We start from the raw sequence: 17,908 nt of genomic DNA, 5'->3' as shown, positions 1-17,908 counted from the left end.
CCATAAGTACTAGTTGTCAATGTTAGTGAAAAAACAAAGCTTTTCTTTCTCAAGTAAATCAATGTTCTCTGCTGCGCGTTCAGATACTCTATTTTTGGGCGGAGAGAAAGTCAGTGGCGATGATGTTCGCAACCAGAACGTTTTGGCTACCCAGGCCGTTGCCAATGTTGTCAAGTCGTCGCTGGGACCGGTCGGTCTGGACAAAATGCTGGTCGACGACATCGGTGATGTCACCGTCACCAACGATGGCGCCACCATCCTATCACTTCTAGATGTTCAGCATCCGGCAGGTAAGATTCTGGTCGAGCTCGCTCACCAGCAGGACCGCGAGGTGGGAGATGGAACCACCTCTGTGGTGATTATTGCCTCCGAACTTTTAAAGAGGGCTAACGAGCTGGTCAAGAACAAAATTCACCCAACAACTGTGATTACAGGCTACCGTCTTGCATTGAGAGAATCTACTCGTTTCATCAATGAGATGCTTTCTCAGCCGGTCGACTCGCTTGGAAAAGAGACTCTTGTCAACATTGCAAAGACCTCCATGTCTTCCAAGATCATTGGATCCGACTCTGATTTTTTCAGCCAATTGGTGGTTGACGCCCTTTTGGCTGTGAAGACCACTAACAGCAAGGGAGAAACAAAGTACCCGGTTAAGGCTGTGAATATTCTCAAGGCACATGGAAGATCTGCCACTGAATCGGTGTTGGTGAACGGTTATGCGCTCAATTGTACGGTGGGGTCCCAAGCCATGGTGAAACGCGTCACTGATGCTCGTATTGCTGTTCTGGATATCAATCTACAAAAAGCACGAATGGCAATGGGTGTTCAAATCAACATCGATGATCCAGAGCAACTGGAGGAGATCCGCAAGAGAGAATACGGAATTGTTCTCGAACGCGTTCGCAAGATCATCGATGCAGGCGCAAATGTTGTTCTGACTACGAAGGGCATTGATGATTTATGCTTGAAGGAATTTGTTGAGGCCAAGGTGATGGCCGTGAGACGTTGTAAGAAGGAGGATTTGAGAAGAATTGCCCGTGCCACAGGGGCTACCCTTATCAGCAGCATGTCCAACTTGGAAGGAGACGAAGTCTTTGAGAGCACTTATCTAGGACAAGCTGAGGAAGTTGTTCAAGAGCGTTTCAGTGACGATGAGTGTATTCTGATCAAAGGCACTAAAACTCACTCTTCGTCTTCGATCATTTTGAGAGGCCCTAACGACTACACTTTGGATGAGATGGAACGCTCGCTACATGATTCTCTTTCCGTGGTAAAGCGGACTTTGGAAAGCGGTCATGTGGTTCCCGGCGGTGGGGCTGTCGAGTGTGCTTTGAACATATATCTGGAGAATTTTGCCACCACTGTCGGATCGCGTGAGCAGCTGGCCATTGCCGAATTTGCGGCTGCTCTGCTTGTCATTCCGAAGACCTTGGCCGTGAATGCTGCTAAGGATGCTTCGGACCTTATTGCCAAATTGCGCTCCTACCACGCTGCATCGCAGCAAGTTTCTCACATAGATACCAAGCGCAAGAACTACAAAAACTACGGGCTGGACCTTGTGAGAGGAAAAGTCGTGAACTCGGTCAGCCACGGTGTTCTGGAGCCTACCATCTCCAAGATCAAATCTCTCAAGTCGGCGCTGGAGGCCTGCATTGCCATCCTGCGTATAGACACAATGATCAACGTGGATCCAGATCCTCCAAAGGAGACCCACGACCATTAATAGTAATCGAATATGATTAGATGGAAGCAAAAGCGTAGTAATAGCTATACGGTTTCGGCCACTCAACCACGGATCGCCTTATCCCGATAGAAAACGGAGCATTAAATTTAACGGTTTTCCTCTTGGCAGTGCCCTATGTCTCGCGCGTTCTTAGCTAGGCAGAATTAAAATATTTTTACGACCTAAACGAATGAAAGAGGAGTCCCCGGATGAGTCCCGTGTGGCTAAACGTCCAGGTGCAAAGCGCAAGTTCCACAAGAAAAGTCGCAAAGGATGCTCTACATGTAAGAAAAGACGCGTGAAGTGCGATGAAAAGCGTCCAGTGTGCGGTAACTGTGATCGCATGGGAATTCAGTGCGTTTACAATATACCTGCTCCAACTGTGCAGGCTACACAGGATATCCTGACCAACGAGCATATCTTGAACTCCTCAGGCTCTTTGCCCATCCAGGAGCAAAAGCAAAACACACTCAAACCTCCTGAAATTGTGCAAGAGCCGAACCTGTCTCCGAACATGATTACGCAACCGCCTCCTACTCAAGCTCTGGCCTACGATACACATCAAACACTCAACATGCTCGATTTAAGACTCATGTACCACTACACCACCAAAGTTTGGCCGACAATCACAGAGGCAGGAATATCAGACTCCAAAATATGGTCCGAGGAGATCCCGATGCTCGCTTTCAAATACCCGTTCCTTATGCATTCAGTACTCGCTTTTAGCGCTACACATCTCTCCCGTACAGAGCGTGGCCTTGACCAGTGCATTACTGGACACCGTGCAGACGCGTTGGGATTGCTACGTGAGGCAGTGCTCGAGATGTCGCCCGAGAACACAGATGCCCTGGTAGCAGCTGCCTTGATTCTGATTATGGATTCTCTGGCCAACGCCTCTTTGCCAACATCAACTTCGCTGAAGTCACTTCCGCCGTCCGCATGGATCTTCCATGTCAAAGGAGCGGCAACCATATTGACGGCAGTATGGCCCCTGAGCGAGAAATCCAGATTTTACAAGTTTATCTCGGTCGACCTCGGCGACCTGGGGGAAATCGGCTACGACTTGATTTCTGGTGAACTATCAACAGATACAGCAAAGGCTGACATGCTAAAAATGAAATACTCCTCCATTCAGTGCTTTGACGAAGAGATACGGGATATGTTCCCGATTCCGCTCCACTCGCCATATCTACCAACACTGGCCTACATGGCAAAGCTTCACATGGAACGGAACAAGAAAGACTTTATTTTGAGAGTGTTTGCCTTTCCTGCCCTTCTGGACAAACGGTTCCTGGGACTGCTTATCAGTTGTGACCTCTCAGCAATGAGGATAATGCGATGCTATTATAAACTGCTTCGAAATTTCACCGACGAAATGAAGGACAAGGTCTGGTTCTTGGAAGGTGTTTCTTCTGTTCTTCCGGTAGATGTGGAAGAATATTCGGGAGGTGGTGGAATGCACATGATGCTGGATTTCCTTGGCGGTCCGTCCACAACAGAAGACGACGGGATTCTCAATGCTATGCCCAGCATCGTTCAATCACGGCTTTTGGATACAAACAATCTCCCCAGTTCTTCAATAACTGAAAGCTTGGGGTTGGATGAAACATCGGGACTGGAAGACGATACCACATTCATTGATGTAAACTAAATTTTCGTTCGAGCAATTCCATCAGGGTCTCTGTTGACTCCCAGTTCTAATAGTTTGGCAAACGCTGAAGCAAAGTCTCTCATAAATAGCTCGGAATCTTTTGCATACACTTCAATCCAATACTTGAATGTAGGATTCTTGATCAGCTCCATATCTGTCATCAACATCATCAAGCTGTGATCGGAGTTGTAATACTGTGGCATGCCCGTCAGAGGGACTTGCTCGAGGCTCCACGTATCCTCCAGTAACACTTTGAAAAACTCATTGTCAAACTTGATTGGATGGGGAGTCCAACTGCCGTCAAATCCACTAAACTTCACGTGGCACCCACCCAAGGTGTGGCCACCACCGATCAACGCAACAAGTTCCTGATCATTGAATCCAAGCCGTTGAGTGAACACTTCATGAATGTGTTCAGTACCTTTTGTAGCCAATGGAAGTCTTCCCATCGGAGGCACTTTGCTGGAGTCTGGACAATCTGTTCTTCCTGGCTTCCACTCAATCTTTGGTCCCCCCATGGCTTCAATAGCCACCACCCCTCCTAATGTATACAAATCAGCAAAAGATATCCAAGAATATTTCTCGTGAATTTGATCCAGATACGATTTAGCAGTGTGCAGCCCTGTATTCCCGGGATCATTGAATTCTTGCGCGAATCTCATTGTACCCCCATTACATCCACCGGTACCTGATTCACGGTCAAAATGGGCACAACAATGCCAGGTAAACCTAACCATGTTGGGGCCAATAGACCCATCATCATAATCTGGTTTTGGAAGACATTCTCTGATCGCTTGTCTCACGAGTTCATAATTTCCAAAATTAGGATCCTGAGGTTTGTTTTTTCTCCGTATTCTGATCTTATAAAAAAAAGACGAGTTAGAGTCTGAAGATTTGATCGGCCTATCCTCAATCGCATGTTGCTCTTTTGGTATAGGTACTGGTGAGGGTGGTGGTGCTTCTGCTGGTTGCTCGAAAAGTTTAGTGATTGATGGAGATTTGATTGGGAACGTCTGGGAAACCAGATGACCCGAGTCATGTGTCTGTCTCACCGACTCAGAACTCAAGATATAGGATTTTGGGGTGAAGTCTGATCTGACTCGTGGTGCTATGACGCGACTTGAGTCTCTGATAGCATCACTGTTGGGGAACCTAGACTCTCTTTCAAGCAATTGGCCATCTTTATCCGCTGAAGGAGCGGAGGTGGAATGGGGGTCAAATAAATAAGAGTCTGTTTTGCTTGGCACAAAGGGAAGTCTTCTGAGTGTGCAAATGGGAGCGTAAATAATATATCTTTCATAATAGTATGCTGTTCTTTTCCATGTGATACTTGGTATAGCTTGCAACGCAGGCGATTCGAACCAACTTCTGACATCTTCTGCTACAGGTCTTGTTTCATTGTACGTTCTGACGACGTTAAATCGTTTTTTCTGTTCCCAGGACTCCTGGAAAGTCAGTTCGTCCTCTCTAGCTCCGTTAATCATCAAAATCATGTTGTAGTGGTACAAAATAAAAAGTTTGGTATACGAAAGAACATTCAGAATATTGTAATGTGCAAATTGCAGAATCACTCTCGAAAGCACATAGGGAACAAAGAAGACTCGTCCAAACGTTGAGACAGAGCTTGCAAAGCTGGTATATGTGTTTGCAATTCTGTCCATAACAAAGTGGGAAAAACTATATCCTTCTTTTTCAGACGCCGAAGTACCCTTATTTTATATTGCACCCATACACCGCCTAATTGAGCTGAACGTAATTACCTGGGAACACTCCAGTCACACCGTTTACAGAGCCGGTCCACCAATCATTTTGGTTCTCAGACCTTTGCAAAATGGTGATAACCTGTCCAGCACTAAAAGACAAATCTCCTTCTGCTTGAGCCGTGTAGTCGTACAGCGCGGTACAAGTTTCTGCTGCCGGTGCAGCAGCAGGAGCGGCAGCCGGAGCAGGAGGAACCACCGGCGAAGAAGCGGAGGTGTAAGAATTAGGGGACGAGTAGGCGTAGGAAGCAGGCTGGGGAGCGCCATATGGCGTTTTCTTGTCCTCTGGATAGCCATAGGTCGACGTGGTGGTAGGTGGTGTTTGGCCGTAGGTTTGGCCATAAGCTGGCGTAGGAGAATTCTGTCCATATGGTGGAGGCGAAGACTGGCCGTAAGCAGTGAGAGGAGAAGATTGGCCGTAAGCGGATCCACTACCGTAAGATGAAGTTGGAGATGAAGCATCTGGATGCTGGCCGGAAGCATATCTTCTCTTGGTAGCCTCAAGCTTGGCCTTTGCGTGTCCGATCTTGAAGTGCGTCAGTCCAATGGCCTCAGCTCTCTCTTCGACGTCGCCTCTCTTGATTGCGAATTGTTCCAAAATATCCGAGTTCAGATCGAAATATGGAATCTTCATTTCCTCCATTCTAGACGAGAGCGTGTAGAAAACGTTCAGCTGCATGTAGTACAAACTAACGAACAAGGGCTTAATAAACTCGCCCTCCAATTGAAAGAGGATAGGCAGTTCGGTCTTCAGCATCTCGTTGTAGTAGTCGAATTCTTGCTGAGCAATGGCAACCTCATTCTCGTACTTGTACACTTTTTCCTCCATCTTCTCATTCTTTTCGGCTTTCAGCTGGGCTTTCTTTAACGAGTTTTGGTGTCTGTCCAAATCAAGTTGCTTATGATTTCTCTTTGTTGCCATTTTCCGGATAGCCTGGATGATGCGCAACAGCTCGTTCGCCGGACCAACAATTCTGGACTCAATGAGCTCCAGGTCGGGTTTAAGCGTCTCTTTGAGCTCCTGAAGAACATCTCTGTATTGAACGCAAGCCTCAATACCCTCCGGGTTGCCTTCTGGAATGGTAGAGTTAGGGTCCGACACCTTGCCGCTAATCGGCTTGAATATTTCCTCAATCGACTTTGAAAATCCAAGCTGTCTATCCAGCATGTCATTGACTGCTTTGTGGTACCGCTTCGACTCCTCGCTCAAACGTTTCGTCATATCCTCTAATTCTTTGAACCTTCTCTCTGCATCCTGGTAGACAGGGTCGTTGGTGGTCTCTCCCATGTTGAGTTTTTGCCGCAAGTTCTGCGGAGCCCGCACAATGGCTTTCTGGAATCCCTTGAAACTCATTGCACGGATGGAATTCTAGATAAACTTGGTGTGTTGATTAATGAGAAAAAGCTGACCAACCAAGCCCGAATTTGCAGAAACTCATCTCTACACCGAGCCGATCGACCTCGGCAACATAAAATGGAAATCTAAAAATATATGTTATTTTCGCTGTTATTGCTTCTCGGACCGTGTAGTACGAAATATATGCCCGCTGAAAGCATAACCTTCTACTTGGACTGAACATTGTGGTGAAATTGGATGTACTTACAAAATTAGCACAATACTATACTGACAAAAGCTTCAAGGATACATTCACAGTACACTGTTTTGATCACAACAGATAACTCATGTCAGAACCTTCGTCTCCAAGCAAGAACTCGCTGACCGGTTGGTGGAAACACATCAAAAAGGGAGAATCAGAGCTAGGCTCGCCTCCTCCTCTACCGATGAACGGTCAAGGTCTCAACTCCACGTCAGGGTTTTCTGCAGAATCCAAGTCTCTTTCATCTCCCACCCCGCAATACCGCGCGAATTCGCCATCTTTGCTCTCACCCTTGGCTTCACCGACAAGACCCTTCTTAGGTTACAAGTCGCGCTCGTCCCACAACGTGAGACCGCTGTCACCATTTCAGGACAACGGATCGCAAGAGAAACTAAAACAACACCGAGATTCTTTTATTCAACAGCGACAAATGGACTACATTGGCGACTCATCGATATTTGGTTGCCCTATCGAGGAATCAATCAAGGTTGCTGAGGCAAAAATATACATCAGCAGTGACCGCGACGGACTGATACGCTACGGCCGAATTCCTAGGGTGGTGGCACTATGTGGGTCGTTCTTGAAGAAGAACGGACTTGAGGTTGAAGGGATATTCAGAGTCGCAGGCTCGACCAAGAGAATCAAGCAGCTGCAGTTGATATTCTCGTCCCCACCTACTTACGGATCTAAAATTGATTGGGATGGGTATACAGTGCATGACGCTGCGTCATTGTTTAGGAGATTCCTTGGCTCGCTCCCAGAGCCACTTATACCGCTCTCCATGTACGACAAATTTAGGGAGCCCCTTCGATCACGTCCCAATATCGTCCGCTTCCTGAAAGAGAAAGAGAAAAAGATGAGCGATCTCGGTGGCCTGTCTTCGTGCAAAGAAGAGCAAATTCAAGAACAGGAGCAGCTCAGCGACGAGGAGATAAAGCTTCGCAAAAGGAATAAAAAGGAAAAGATAAAGAAAGAGCGCAAAGAAGCGCTGAAAGACTACGCGAGATTAATAGAACAGTTGCCTGAGCTGCAACGACAGCTGCTCTTCTACATCTTGGACCTTCTTGCCATTTTTAATGCACATTGCGACAAAAACCTCATGCCTGCCAAAAATCTAGCTGCCATTTTTCAGCCCTCGGTTTTGTCTCACTCAGACCACGATATGTCGCCCGAAGAATACGCTCTCTCGTCGCTGGTTGTTGAATTCATGATTGAATACTCGTACAAAATTTTGCCAGCTGCTCAAAAAGTTTCCAGAAAAGACTCTACACATGTTTCTCCTGCCTCACCCACAACAATTGAGCAGTCAAGTTCCAAACTCCCCGCTCCAACAGCATTGCTGCCTCCGCCAACCACAAAGTTCACTAGAAAGCATAGCAAGAGTTTATCCTCTGTCCAATCTCCGTCCGACATGCTTCGCGTGAACAACAGTAAGTCCAAATTGGAGCACACCCAAACAAATACTACAGACGAAGTTGACTCAGCAGTTGACTCGGCGGTGGATACGGACGATGAGACACGCCCGCTTGCTCAAAGGCTTTCTGTTTCGTCGATTGGGTCTCAAAAAATGCGTTCATCGTTCTCATCAAACTCGAGAACGTCACCCTCTGAAGTCAAAGCAGAGAGTCCACTGAAAGCTGAAGCTTCCGTTCCTAAAACGGAGCTCAAACCTCCAGTGCTCAATATTGGTGCGTACGAGTCCACTTCGGTCTCTTCCTCGACAAGCCAAATGGGAACAATGATCAAACTACCAAATCATCCTGGCTCTCCGAAAATCATACCATCGTCGATCGACGATAACCTGAGCTCCGTCCAAGGCCCAACAGATGACGAACGCGAAACCAGGTCTGAGGAGGATCCAAACGGCGCTAATGGAGAGAAGCTCTCTTGGTTCAAAAGATTACGATCAAGGTCTACTTCCAAGTCCAGAAAATAAGCAAGGAGTTTAACTAGTCACTAATGTAAATTACAGTTCTATGACTTCAACATCGTCCGCCACTTGTCTTCTCTTCTTCACTGGGCCTGCGCCATCCTCAGCCTTACGTTTAGGACCGTGCAGGCCATTTATGTCACTCTCCGTAGTGAGATCGTCCCCCTCCATGATCAGATCGTCTTCCTCACCTTCGTCCTCCTTATTTTCTTCTGGAACCATTTTCGCAGGAACCTCTAGTTCTGGCAGCTCCAAATCATTTCCTCTGTCCACTAATAGTTCCAAGGAATCTAGCTCCTCAGCAGCATCACTGATAAATAACACATTGCCGTAAGAGCACACCTTGTCCAGCTTTGTTTCCAAATTATCGTCAAAGTCGTAATCATAAAGAAGTCTCGCTCCTTCTGCGATCCCAATGTCATCTGAATATCCATATTTGTCAATGATCGCTTTGCGCAGTTCATCAATTGTGAACCTTGAAAGGTCTATTGTGATTATTCCTCTAGTGACAGAACATGCTGGACATTTGGGGTTTTTAGGAGCCAGCCCAGAGGTGTTCACAAACCTGGTGGGCTGATTCGAGTCATAAACCATTCTCGACTTGGACACCTTTTCTTTCATCGTTGCGTGAAAAACATGGAATGAAGAAAGCGCGCTGAATCCAGCCATGATGGCATTAGTGGTGGCCACCGCAGGAATGATGTTTCCTGCTATTTGTTTGATCTCAAACTTTGTTTTCATTGGGATGTGGAAGATATATGACCGCAGATTGGCCGCGGAAACCACAAAGTCCAAAGTGTCTTCGTCGTCTTTGTCAAAGTCAACAGGACCCTGCTTGAGTCTCTGGGAAATTTTGCATGTGGAGTCGATAAAAAGAGCAAGATTCTCCTCCACTGTCCATAGCTCTTGTCCATCCAGACGCTCAATCTCGGATGGTTCGCATTTCAAAGGTTCTGGCTTCTCTCTTGTTTTCCACAGAGTTTCAATCCGTAAGAGTCTCTCAATGTCCTCTTTGAAGATCTTTTCGACAATTTTAGACACAAAGCTCTTATCTCCCGGGACAGCCTGGTTGACTAGAACTTTAAGATCCAGTAACTCGTTTGATTCTTTTAATAGCGCCTCTATTTCAGCCTTGTTATCGCTCTCAATGTCTTGTGGCTTTAGCTTTTCCTGGTCGGAAACATCGTCTCCAAAGAGTTGTGGGAACAGGAAATTTTTTGCCCAAGTGATGCAATGAATCGGTTTGGAGGGCGTCGAACGAATGGTACACACGGGAAATGTTTTAGGCTGTTCTTTAGGAATACACGCAAAACACTCTGTTTCGTAAGGGTAGATGGGTTGAACTTGACCTTTCAATCCCGACGTCCCGCTCTCGATAAGGGGGATTTTTGTGAAGAGTGCAATTTTGTTGACATAGAATCTTGCTTCCAAATTGTCTAGCGCATTGAAGATGATGTCGAACTGGGTGAAAAAGCTCAACGGGAACATATTTGTGTCCATGATATTTCCGTGATGCGCAACCAATTTGCTGGAGTGGTTGAAATGACTAACAGCCTGCTGTGCAGTCATGGCCTTGGACTTCTTGATGTCTTTTTGGCGGAATAGAAATTGTCTGTTGAGGTTGGACAGGTCTATTGTGTCAAGATCCAATATATGTATCTCGCCGTAGTTCATCAGAAGAAGGTCCTTGAGTAGCTCGCACCCAATACCTCCGGCACCAACCATCAACACCTTTGACTGGCGGAATTGGTCTGTCTGGCTGCCAAATATTTTCCTCAAATGAGAGTCATACATGTTGGGCGTCGTTTTGTATTTTTGAAAAATATATTTTTGCTATTCATTATTCTGTACAACGATGGACAAGTATTCTGTCATTCTGCCAACGTATAACGAGCGCAAAAACCTGCCAATTATCACATATCTCATTGCGAAGCACTTTGAGAAGGCTGGCTTGGACTGGGAAGTGATCATTGTCGACGACGCATCTCCTGATGGAACCCAAGATGTGGCTAAACAGTTGATCAATCTGTACGGCGCAGACCACATCCAACTTAGAGCGCGTGCTGGAAAGCTGGGACTGGGAACAGCATACATCCATGGACTGCAGTATGCAACCGGTAACTTCGTGATCATCATGGACGCTGACTTCTCGCACCACCCTTCGTCGATCCCAGAATTCATAAAGAAACAGAAAGAAGGAGATTACGACATTGTCACTGGAACGCGTTATGCAGGCGACGGAGGTGTCTACGGTTGGGACTTGAAAAGAAAGCTCATCAGTCGTGGAGCCAACTTTCTTGCTACTGTGGTTCTGAGACCACACGTCTCGGATTTAACTGGTTCGTTCAGATTATACAAAAAGAATGTGCTGGCTAAAATTATCGGGGCAACGAAGTCTAAAGGCTATGTTTTCCAGATGGAGATGATGGTGAGAGCCAGAGCTATGGGATTCACCATAGCTGAGGTGCCTATCTCGTTCGTCGACAGATTATACGGAGAGTCCAAGCTTGGAGGAGACGAGATCATTGGCTATTTGAAAGGTGTGTGGAATTTGTTTACCAGTGTCTAGAACCCGCTGCACCGGGTCTCGTTGTGTGTAGTCTGACATTTTAGGGAGCACACTCGTGCGCCACATCGTATACACGAGCTGTAGCTGACGTTGCCGCAAATGGTGCAGAGTTTTTTCACCATCACATGGCCTGGCTTGATCTCAAGTCCATTGAACGCGCGCATCTCGGCCTTATCTAGTTCATCCACGTAGTTTGACCAGTTCTTCTTCGAGTTCAGTATCCGCTTGACGGCCACCGACGGTGTAGAGGTGCGTTTTCCAGCTGGTGGCCCGAGGTTCTTTGGGATTTCCAGCTTGTGGATCTCACTGAAGTTCTCTCTATCGAGCTCTTCAAATCGTCGGTTGGCTTTTTTAAGTTCAATGGCATTATGGCGTTCCGACTCTTCGTTCTCCTCGTCCCCGTCTTGATCAAAGTTCTGCTGTTCGATAGCGTTCTGCAAAGCGGCGATGTTATAATTGATCCGTTTCCGCTTGTTTGGTGTTCTTGCTACCGAGCTGGTCGCCGACGCCGTGGGTGCGGTCGCCTTCTGTCGCACGACTTCCTCAATGAAATGCATTTTGGCGAATATTTAAATAACGAAATATTTAAAACACAGCCTTATAAAATTAGTTTTATCGTTCATATATTCATAATCTCTACTTCGAGCTACAAAGCGTGATGATCTTTCTGTGCAACTGAAGAACAATATTTTCCACAGACAAATAGTCACAGGCTATGGCACGACGCAAGTACACCACTTGACCAGAGGCCGACAAAGGCTCGTCGCCTTTCAAAGTGGCATATATCTTGTTGGTTGTGTCCTGAAGCCACTTCTTAGCGGTCTCATCATATTGGTCAAACTGAAGAGGCTCAATGCTGATGACAAAAAGTGACTTGTCCAGGGATAGCTTGTACGTTCTGTGGCGCAGTTGTACAGTCAGAGCAAAACAAACTCTGTCAGTCTTGACTTTTTTCTCCGACTTGCGTTCTAGATATTTGTAGTATGTGATTTTGAACATCTCGAAATCAAACATGTTCAGCTCGAAGCCGCTCTCGGGAGTCATCTTAAGTTGCTGAGAGTTGCTGTTCTGTTCCAAAAAATGTCTGTAGAACTCTTCGCTGTCCATCGACAATTTCACAAGGAGCTTGTAAAATGGTAAGGTCAATTTGAGGTATCTGACCAGTAATTTGATCTTTTGAAAATCAAACTCACTAACCATGTCGTTCAAGTATTTAGAGCAGAGTCTGTGCGGATTATCTTTTGGAAGCTCAATAGAAATCGAGTCTTGCGTTTCGTTCAAGAGAATCAGAGTGATCATTTCTTCAGAATTAGATCCATATTGGAAAGAGACTTTTGTGAGGGAAATATCAATCACTTTGAGCGACTCGTCATGGCTGATTATATGCAGGAGCGATAACAAACTGAAGAATTTGTTGAGCACCAGAAGCGAGTCACTCATGATGGAAATGTCTGTTGTTGCCAAAGGGTTGAAAAAGCTAGCCGTGGACTCGTAGTTTAGTTTCTCCAGCAAGTTGATTTGCGAATAAATCTTGAATATAGAAGTGTCCGGGTTCAGCTCTATTGAGTTATTCTTCTCGTCGTTGAAAGATATAGACGACAATTTGAGCTCACTTTGCAGCTTGCCAAAAATCATAATTTCCAGCTCGCTGTTTTTGATATTCATAGTCAGCACCAAAGAGTCGCGGCAATTAGGAATATTGAATAAAGACTTGTTGTCCAAAATCACTGTAGCGCTGTCTCCCTTTTGCATGGAGTCCAAATCAAGCCCAAAGTTTTGCTTCGTAAACTGTCTGACTTTTTCGTCACTTTTGTCTACGGTCTTGAGCTTACAGCCTTGATTTTCCAGTTCTTTGACAACCAGGTTGCAAAGTAGCATCGACGTGGTTTTCTTTGCAAGCGTGACAAACGATGTATAGCTGAATTCGCTTTCCGCACCCCCTAGGGTTAGTGGTTCACACCAAGAAATCGACCACTGACCTGCAGACGACTTGATTCTGGAACACCACCACTGAACCTTGGACGAATATCCCGAAACTCCAACAGTGAGAAACCACCCGCTTGGCCATTTCTTGCGGCGATAAAATTTGAGGGCAAATAGCTGTTCTGCAAAAGTGCGATCTTTCAAAAGATCATAGTCGATATTGAGTTTTGAATATTCTGCGGTGGAGAGCCGGACAACATCCACGCCAATCCAGCCAGTAGCCATTAGCATCGACCCGAGCTCGCTTAACTGTGTTTCCAAACGTAGCACAAGCAGCTTGAGTGCGGTGTCGCGCGTGTCTGCATTAATTTGAGCTGCGACTCTTGCCATTATAGGGGTAGGATTTTGGAAGAAGCCATCTCCAGAAAGAGCGTCAATTCCATACACAGCTGACTTCATGGAGCTCAAAGTCAGCAGAAGTTGGGAATCTTTGTGCAGCGACACAAATTTGTCAGCCATTTCAATTTTATCAGAAATCTCCTGCTGCACTTCTTTAATGTGCAGTTCGATATGCTTTTGAATGATATCTCTGATTAGGTGTTCGATAGTAATTGATCCATCTTCATTCTCAAGTGTAAAATCATGGTCTGTACACAGACGGCCTTCACGGATCCAACGGAATCCTAGTAAATTATTCTTGAGTTTTCCAATCTCTATTGTGGACTTCACAGACCGTCTTTTCACCCAGTACGTAACAACAACATAGCATTTTTCCGCATTGTATGTATGGGTTAGATGACCCTTCCACATGCCCATGCGCAGGCGAATTAGCTGACGATGAAGGTAGTACAGTTTGCAGGTGATGGCATAATTATGGAAAATATTGTACAATCCAGTGAGACCGTTTTTGCTCAGTTCGATGTTGGCCACTTTCTCTAAATGTGCGAACGTCATATATGGAAGGGCGGTTACCTGGGGAATTAATTTATTGTCCTTGGACTGAAATTCTAGTTTGAAATCAACTAAGAAAAACCCCGACTGGTCATAGGTATTGGCTATTGAAACACAGCATTGGAACAAATTAGGAATGCGGAATTTGACCCGGCCATCCTTAATTTCGTAGTTGTAAAACGGTTTGGGAAGATTGTCTTCAAGGGCCATCTTGGCAGAGAGCTCGACGTCGAGCGTCTTCAGCGTATGAAGTATAAGCTTGGGATCAATCTTTTTCTGGGGTCCATAGTTGTGAGTTGGAAGTTGTGGTCTTCCCTTTATAAGAACCTCGAGCGCGGTCTCGAGGTCCGGATTCGGGAGTTTTGCAGAAACCAGTGATTGTTTGATCCCTCCGATTTGCACAAGGGCATTTGTGATGCTTTGGTTCTGTTCTCGAAGCCACACAAAAAGGTCGATTAACTTCTCAACACTTTGAGAATTCCGAGCCCATTTGCTCAACACATACAATCTCACAAAGTTCTCTCGAATACTCACCAGAATATCGAGGAAGTTGCGTTTCTTGACACCATCAGGTTGGGTGGTATTTTCCAGTGTTTTCAAATATTCGCTAAGCTGCTTATAGCTGTGAACAGCGTAGCGTTGCAATACAACTCCAAGTGGAGTCATATTGGCCGCCACATGGGGAATTGGCGGAACATCAGCATCTGACATGGTGCGCAGTTGGGGAAAACACTTTTTCTCTGAGTATGATTTTCTTGCCGTCCCTGTGGCTGGTGTATATTTTTCCAGTGTGGCTTGATCAACAAGAAGTAAATAGAACAAGATTATCTCTATCGTTTATAACTTCCCTGAGAGTCGGCCCAAAATCGCACGATCCAGCGTTTGCGATGACTGAGTCTAACAATGATGGCACTGATGTTGATATCAAGGTGCCGGTAGCCAGGGAGTTTGCCGATATCAATGATATGCCCTCTGCAGACGATGTTGCTCAGGCTCCTACCGGTGATTCGGTCACAGACTCGAGCTCGGTGTATAGCAAAGGAGCCATTATGTCTCATAACCAACCGTCAAGCTGTTCACTGCACATGAAGAAACTGAGAGAGCCAGGCAACATTCCTACAAAGCACAATGACAGGACCACCCCGGATGTGTATTTTGACGATAGAAGGAATTTCTCGCTCAACATTGAGCCTGTGCAAAGAATCGTGTCGGTGCCTCTGCGACCGCCAGAATTGCAGCAGACAGCGTATAACCTTCAGAGCACGGATTCGATAAATGAGGAAACGGAATACGGTAAAGAAGTGGTTGCTACGTTCTGCACGCTTGAAACGGCAACTCATGTAAAACAGTACTGGCATTGCACAAAGGAGATCGGCCGCGGCACATTCAGCATAGTCTACATTGACCAATCAGAAACGGTTGCCGTCAAGGTGTCCAACATTCCTTCGCATGATCCGGACACCAGGCTTCGAATCCAAAGCTCGTTGGTGCGAGAGTTGTCGCTCTTGCAATCTATCAATCACCCGAACATTGTCAAGCTTTTAGGTTCCAACTCAAGGCTGGACAAAAACCAAGTGATCATGGCAATGCCGTACTATTCCGGAGGCGATCTGTTCACACTACTTGTGAGTTTGGGACAGAATTTCACTTATCACCACAAAAGGCTGGTTTTCAGAAACATTGTGAGCGCAGTCAAATGTCTTCATGATATGAACATCTGCCACAGAGACATCAAATTGGAAAACATATTGCTCGCGCCAACTCCGGACGAGTTTAGAAACGCATCTGCTGTTGAACTTGACAGTAAATACGAGCATGCGGTAGCCGTGCTATCTGATTTTGGTTTGTCAAAGAAAATAGATCCCCAACAGCCTCTTCTGACCACACGATGTGGCTCCGAAGACTACGTGTCTCCTGAACTACTTCTAGGACTCGCATACGATGGCAAGCAAAACGACTGTTGGTCTCTTGGTGTGCTACTATACGCAATGTTGGAAAACAGACTCCCATTTGATCCGCTTCCCAACAGCACTGGACGAGGCAGGCGCTCAGCAAAGCCCGCCCATCGCATAGCAACTCTGACTTGGGAGTGGTATCATTACAGAGAACATAACATAGATCAACAAGGAAACGACTGGGGGCCAGCCAAACGCGTTGTGGAAATGCTACTTGTCAAAAGAGATGAAAGGGCCGACATTAACACTGTGTCTGAGAGTGAATGGTGCAGCTGGCAAGCCTCCGATTGAAGTCTTGTTGTTTCTCAATCAACTCAACCATAATGACATATTTTGTATCGAATAGTTTCTTCAAAGTATCGTTGGGGACATGTTTGACAACCTTGAACTTTGCATCTTTCGCCGCACATCCGCCAAGGATCGAGCATCCGCGAGCTCCAATCAGCTTCGAGTCTAAGTCTATAGGAAGAAGGATGTTCATATCGTCTAAAACTAATGCCAGTAGCTCCATGAGTCTAGCATTCTTCGCTTGAGACCCACACACCTGCAATGTCTTGAGACGGAATCCTGATTTGCGGAAACACTCAACGATCATTTTTGTAGAAAGAGCCAGGTATTCCAAGATTGAAAGGTAGCAGCACACCAGGTCCCTTGTATCCTGACGCAATGATCCTCCAATTATCACGGACGAGAGATTCGAATCGTTAAACGGGGTTCTGTTCCCCAGATAATCGCCAATGTACAATCTTTTTTCTATCAGCTGCCACGCAGAGCTCAATTTCTCACTTTCCACAAAAGAGCTCACCAGCTTTTCGAGCTGCTGAAACATATTTGTGGACTTGTCGAGCGTTTTTGCTGCCGGATGATTTTCAAGCAGAGACTCGAAAAGAATACCCGAACAGCTTAATCCTCCTTCATAGAACCAAAAGTTTTCTGTCAAATGGAAGGGTCCCCAGATGCCTGGTGGTGGTTCCTTTGGTGCTCTGGAAACAGTCAAGTAGCATGTGGACGTTCCGGCTACCATTACCAAGTTTTCCTCTGGACTGATCTCGTTGTTCTGCAGAGCAAAAAAAGAAGCATAGCAGTCTATGACCCCAGAGCAAATTACGGCAGATTTGGCGTCCCATCTCTCAGCCAATTCGGGTGAAAGCTTGGCTATAGGGGTCCCGGAAAACGGTATTCCTGGATATGGAATGTTTTCGACTCTGCCGATCTGGGACTCTTCGAGATGGATATCCAGTTCGCGAAGGCACTCGATTGAGAATCCCTTTAGCGAGCCATCGATGCCTATATTTTCTGTGTTGTAATTTTGTATGTTGAGCACCTCACCTGCAAGCTTCCACTCGATCCAGTCATGAAGATCGAATATGCGAGGTTTGGACGGGGTTTTCTTAAGGTACTCCTTGATTTTGGGAAGAGCCATCTCTGCGATGATTGACCCTCCAAGGCGTTGCAGAATTCTTGGATACTGCGTTTGCATCTTGCTGTTAATAGAATTTGTCTCTCCTCTGTGATCCATCCAGAGAATTACATGGCTGTTATCATCGTCCTCAACCACCAAAGAGCAGGTCGCACCGCAACATATTGATTTCAAAGTTCCTTCTTCTTTAGCTTTTGCTGTTTGCAAGCTTTCATCGATAGCAGTTAGCAATCTGGACCAGAGCTGAGGCGAGTTTTGCGTAATAATACGATTATTAGACGGATGGTAATAGACATCGATTGCTTGCTCGGACCCGCCTACCACAACCCCCTGATCGTTCAAAATGGACGTTCTTAAGGAACTGGTACCAATGTCAATGCCCAAGTACCAGGAGGGCACAGCTGACTTAGACATTTTTATGGTTTCAG

General features: G+C 46.1%; 10 protein-coding genes across 10 annotated transcripts; 5 read left to right on the top strand and 5 right to left on the bottom strand.

Moving 5' to 3' along the window:
- Positions 1–61: 61 nt before the first annotated feature.
- OGAPODRAFT_89111 (uncharacterized protein) lies at positions 62–1,743 on the top strand (the record flags this gene model as incomplete). Its single annotated transcript, XM_018356927.1, has 1 exon — positions 62–1,743. The coding sequence occupies one exon, from the start codon at positions 62–64 to the stop codon at positions 1,721–1,723; it is 1,662 nt and encodes a 553-aa protein (XP_018209841.1). The 3' UTR covers positions 1,724–1,743.
- Positions 1,744–1,913: 170 nt separating this feature from the next.
- On the top strand, positions 1,914–4,065 carry OGAPODRAFT_94734 (uncharacterized protein; the record flags this gene model as incomplete). Its single annotated transcript, XM_018357608.1, has 2 exons — positions 1,914–3,257; positions 3,296–4,065. 2 exons carry the CDS (start codon positions 1,914–1,916, stop codon positions 3,308–3,310), a joined length of 1,359 nt encoding a protein of 452 aa, XP_018209840.1. The 3' UTR covers positions 3,311–4,065.
- Positions 3,371–4,192, bottom strand: OGAPODRAFT_50044 (uncharacterized protein; the record flags this gene model as incomplete). The annotated part of the gene is made up of 1 exon (XM_018355651.1): positions 3,371–4,192. A coding segment is annotated over one exon (822 nt), but the record flags the coding sequence as incomplete, so codon positions are not given.
- OGAPODRAFT_16815 (uncharacterized protein) lies at positions 4,157–6,507 on the bottom strand. Its single transcript, XM_018354687.1, has one exon. The coding sequence runs from the start codon at positions 6,486–6,488 to the stop codon at positions 5,112–5,114; it is 1,377 nt and encodes a 458-aa protein (XP_018209838.1). The 5' UTR covers positions 6,489–6,507; the 3' UTR covers positions 4,157–5,111.
- A 149-nt stretch (positions 6,508–6,656) lies between these two features.
- OGAPODRAFT_16814 (uncharacterized protein) lies at positions 6,657–10,436 on the bottom strand. The gene has a single exon (XM_018354686.1). It carries the CDS (start codon positions 10,385–10,387, stop codon positions 8,699–8,701), a length of 1,689 nt encoding a protein of 562 aa, XP_018209836.1. The 5' UTR covers positions 10,388–10,436; the 3' UTR covers positions 6,657–8,698.
- On the top strand, positions 6,818–10,436 carry OGAPODRAFT_77132 (uncharacterized protein; the record flags this gene model as incomplete). Its single annotated transcript, XM_018356281.1, has 2 exons — positions 6,818–8,542; positions 8,578–10,436. 2 exons carry the CDS (start codon positions 6,818–6,820, stop codon positions 8,581–8,583), a joined length of 1,731 nt encoding a protein of 576 aa, XP_018209837.1. The 3' UTR covers positions 8,584–10,436.
- An 81-nt stretch (positions 10,437–10,517) lies between these two features.
- Positions 10,518–11,691, top strand: OGAPODRAFT_82959 (uncharacterized protein; the record flags this gene model as incomplete). Its single annotated transcript, XM_018356665.1, has 1 exon — positions 10,518–11,691. The coding sequence occupies one exon, from the start codon at positions 10,518–10,520 to the stop codon at positions 11,229–11,231; it is 714 nt and encodes a 237-aa protein (XP_018209835.1). The 3' UTR covers positions 11,232–11,691.
- A 159-nt stretch (positions 11,692–11,850) lies between these two features.
- OGAPODRAFT_77128 (uncharacterized protein) lies at positions 11,851–14,816 on the bottom strand (the record flags this gene model as incomplete). Its single annotated transcript, XM_018356279.1, has 1 exon — positions 11,851–14,816. One exon carries the CDS (start codon positions 14,814–14,816, stop codon positions 11,868–11,870), a length of 2,949 nt encoding a protein of 982 aa, XP_018209834.1. The 3' UTR covers positions 11,851–11,867.
- A 167-nt stretch (positions 14,817–14,983) lies between these two features.
- On the top strand, positions 14,984–17,615 carry OGAPODRAFT_16813 (uncharacterized protein). Its single transcript, XM_018354685.1, has one exon. The coding sequence runs from the start codon at positions 14,993–14,995 to the stop codon at positions 16,349–16,351; it is 1,359 nt and encodes a 452-aa protein (XP_018209833.1). The 5' UTR covers positions 14,984–14,992; the 3' UTR covers positions 16,352–17,615.
- On the bottom strand, positions 14,984–17,894 carry OGAPODRAFT_94725 (uncharacterized protein; the record flags this gene model as incomplete). Its single annotated transcript, XM_018357607.1, has 1 exon — positions 14,984–17,894. One exon carries the CDS (start codon positions 17,892–17,894, stop codon positions 16,302–16,304), a length of 1,593 nt encoding a protein of 530 aa, XP_018209832.1. The 3' UTR covers positions 14,984–16,301.
- Between the last annotated feature and the right edge of the window lie 14 nt (positions 17,895–17,908).

This window comes from Ogataea polymorpha, assembly GCF_001664045.1.
Source record: "Ogataea polymorpha strain NCYC 495 leu1.1 chromosome Unknown OGAPOscaffold_5, whole genome shotgun sequence".
In the NCBI taxonomy this organism is placed as follows: Eukaryota; Fungi; Ascomycota; class Pichiomycetes; order Pichiales; family Pichiaceae; genus Ogataea; species Ogataea polymorpha.
This window is presented reverse-complemented; position numbering and strand designations above follow the sequence as displayed.

Coding starts and splice junctions, on each gene's coding strand:
- OGAPODRAFT_16813 (XM_018354685.1), top strand. CDS start 14,993: ATGACTGAGTCTAACAATGATGGCACTGATGTTGATATCAAGGTGCCG.
- OGAPODRAFT_16815 (XM_018354687.1), bottom strand. CDS start 6,488: ATGAGTTTCAAGGGATTCCAGAAAGCCATTGTGCGGGCTCCGCAGAAC.
- OGAPODRAFT_16814 (XM_018354686.1), bottom strand. CDS start 10,387: ATGGTTGGTGCCGGAGGTATTGGGTGCGAGCTACTCAAGGACCTTCTT.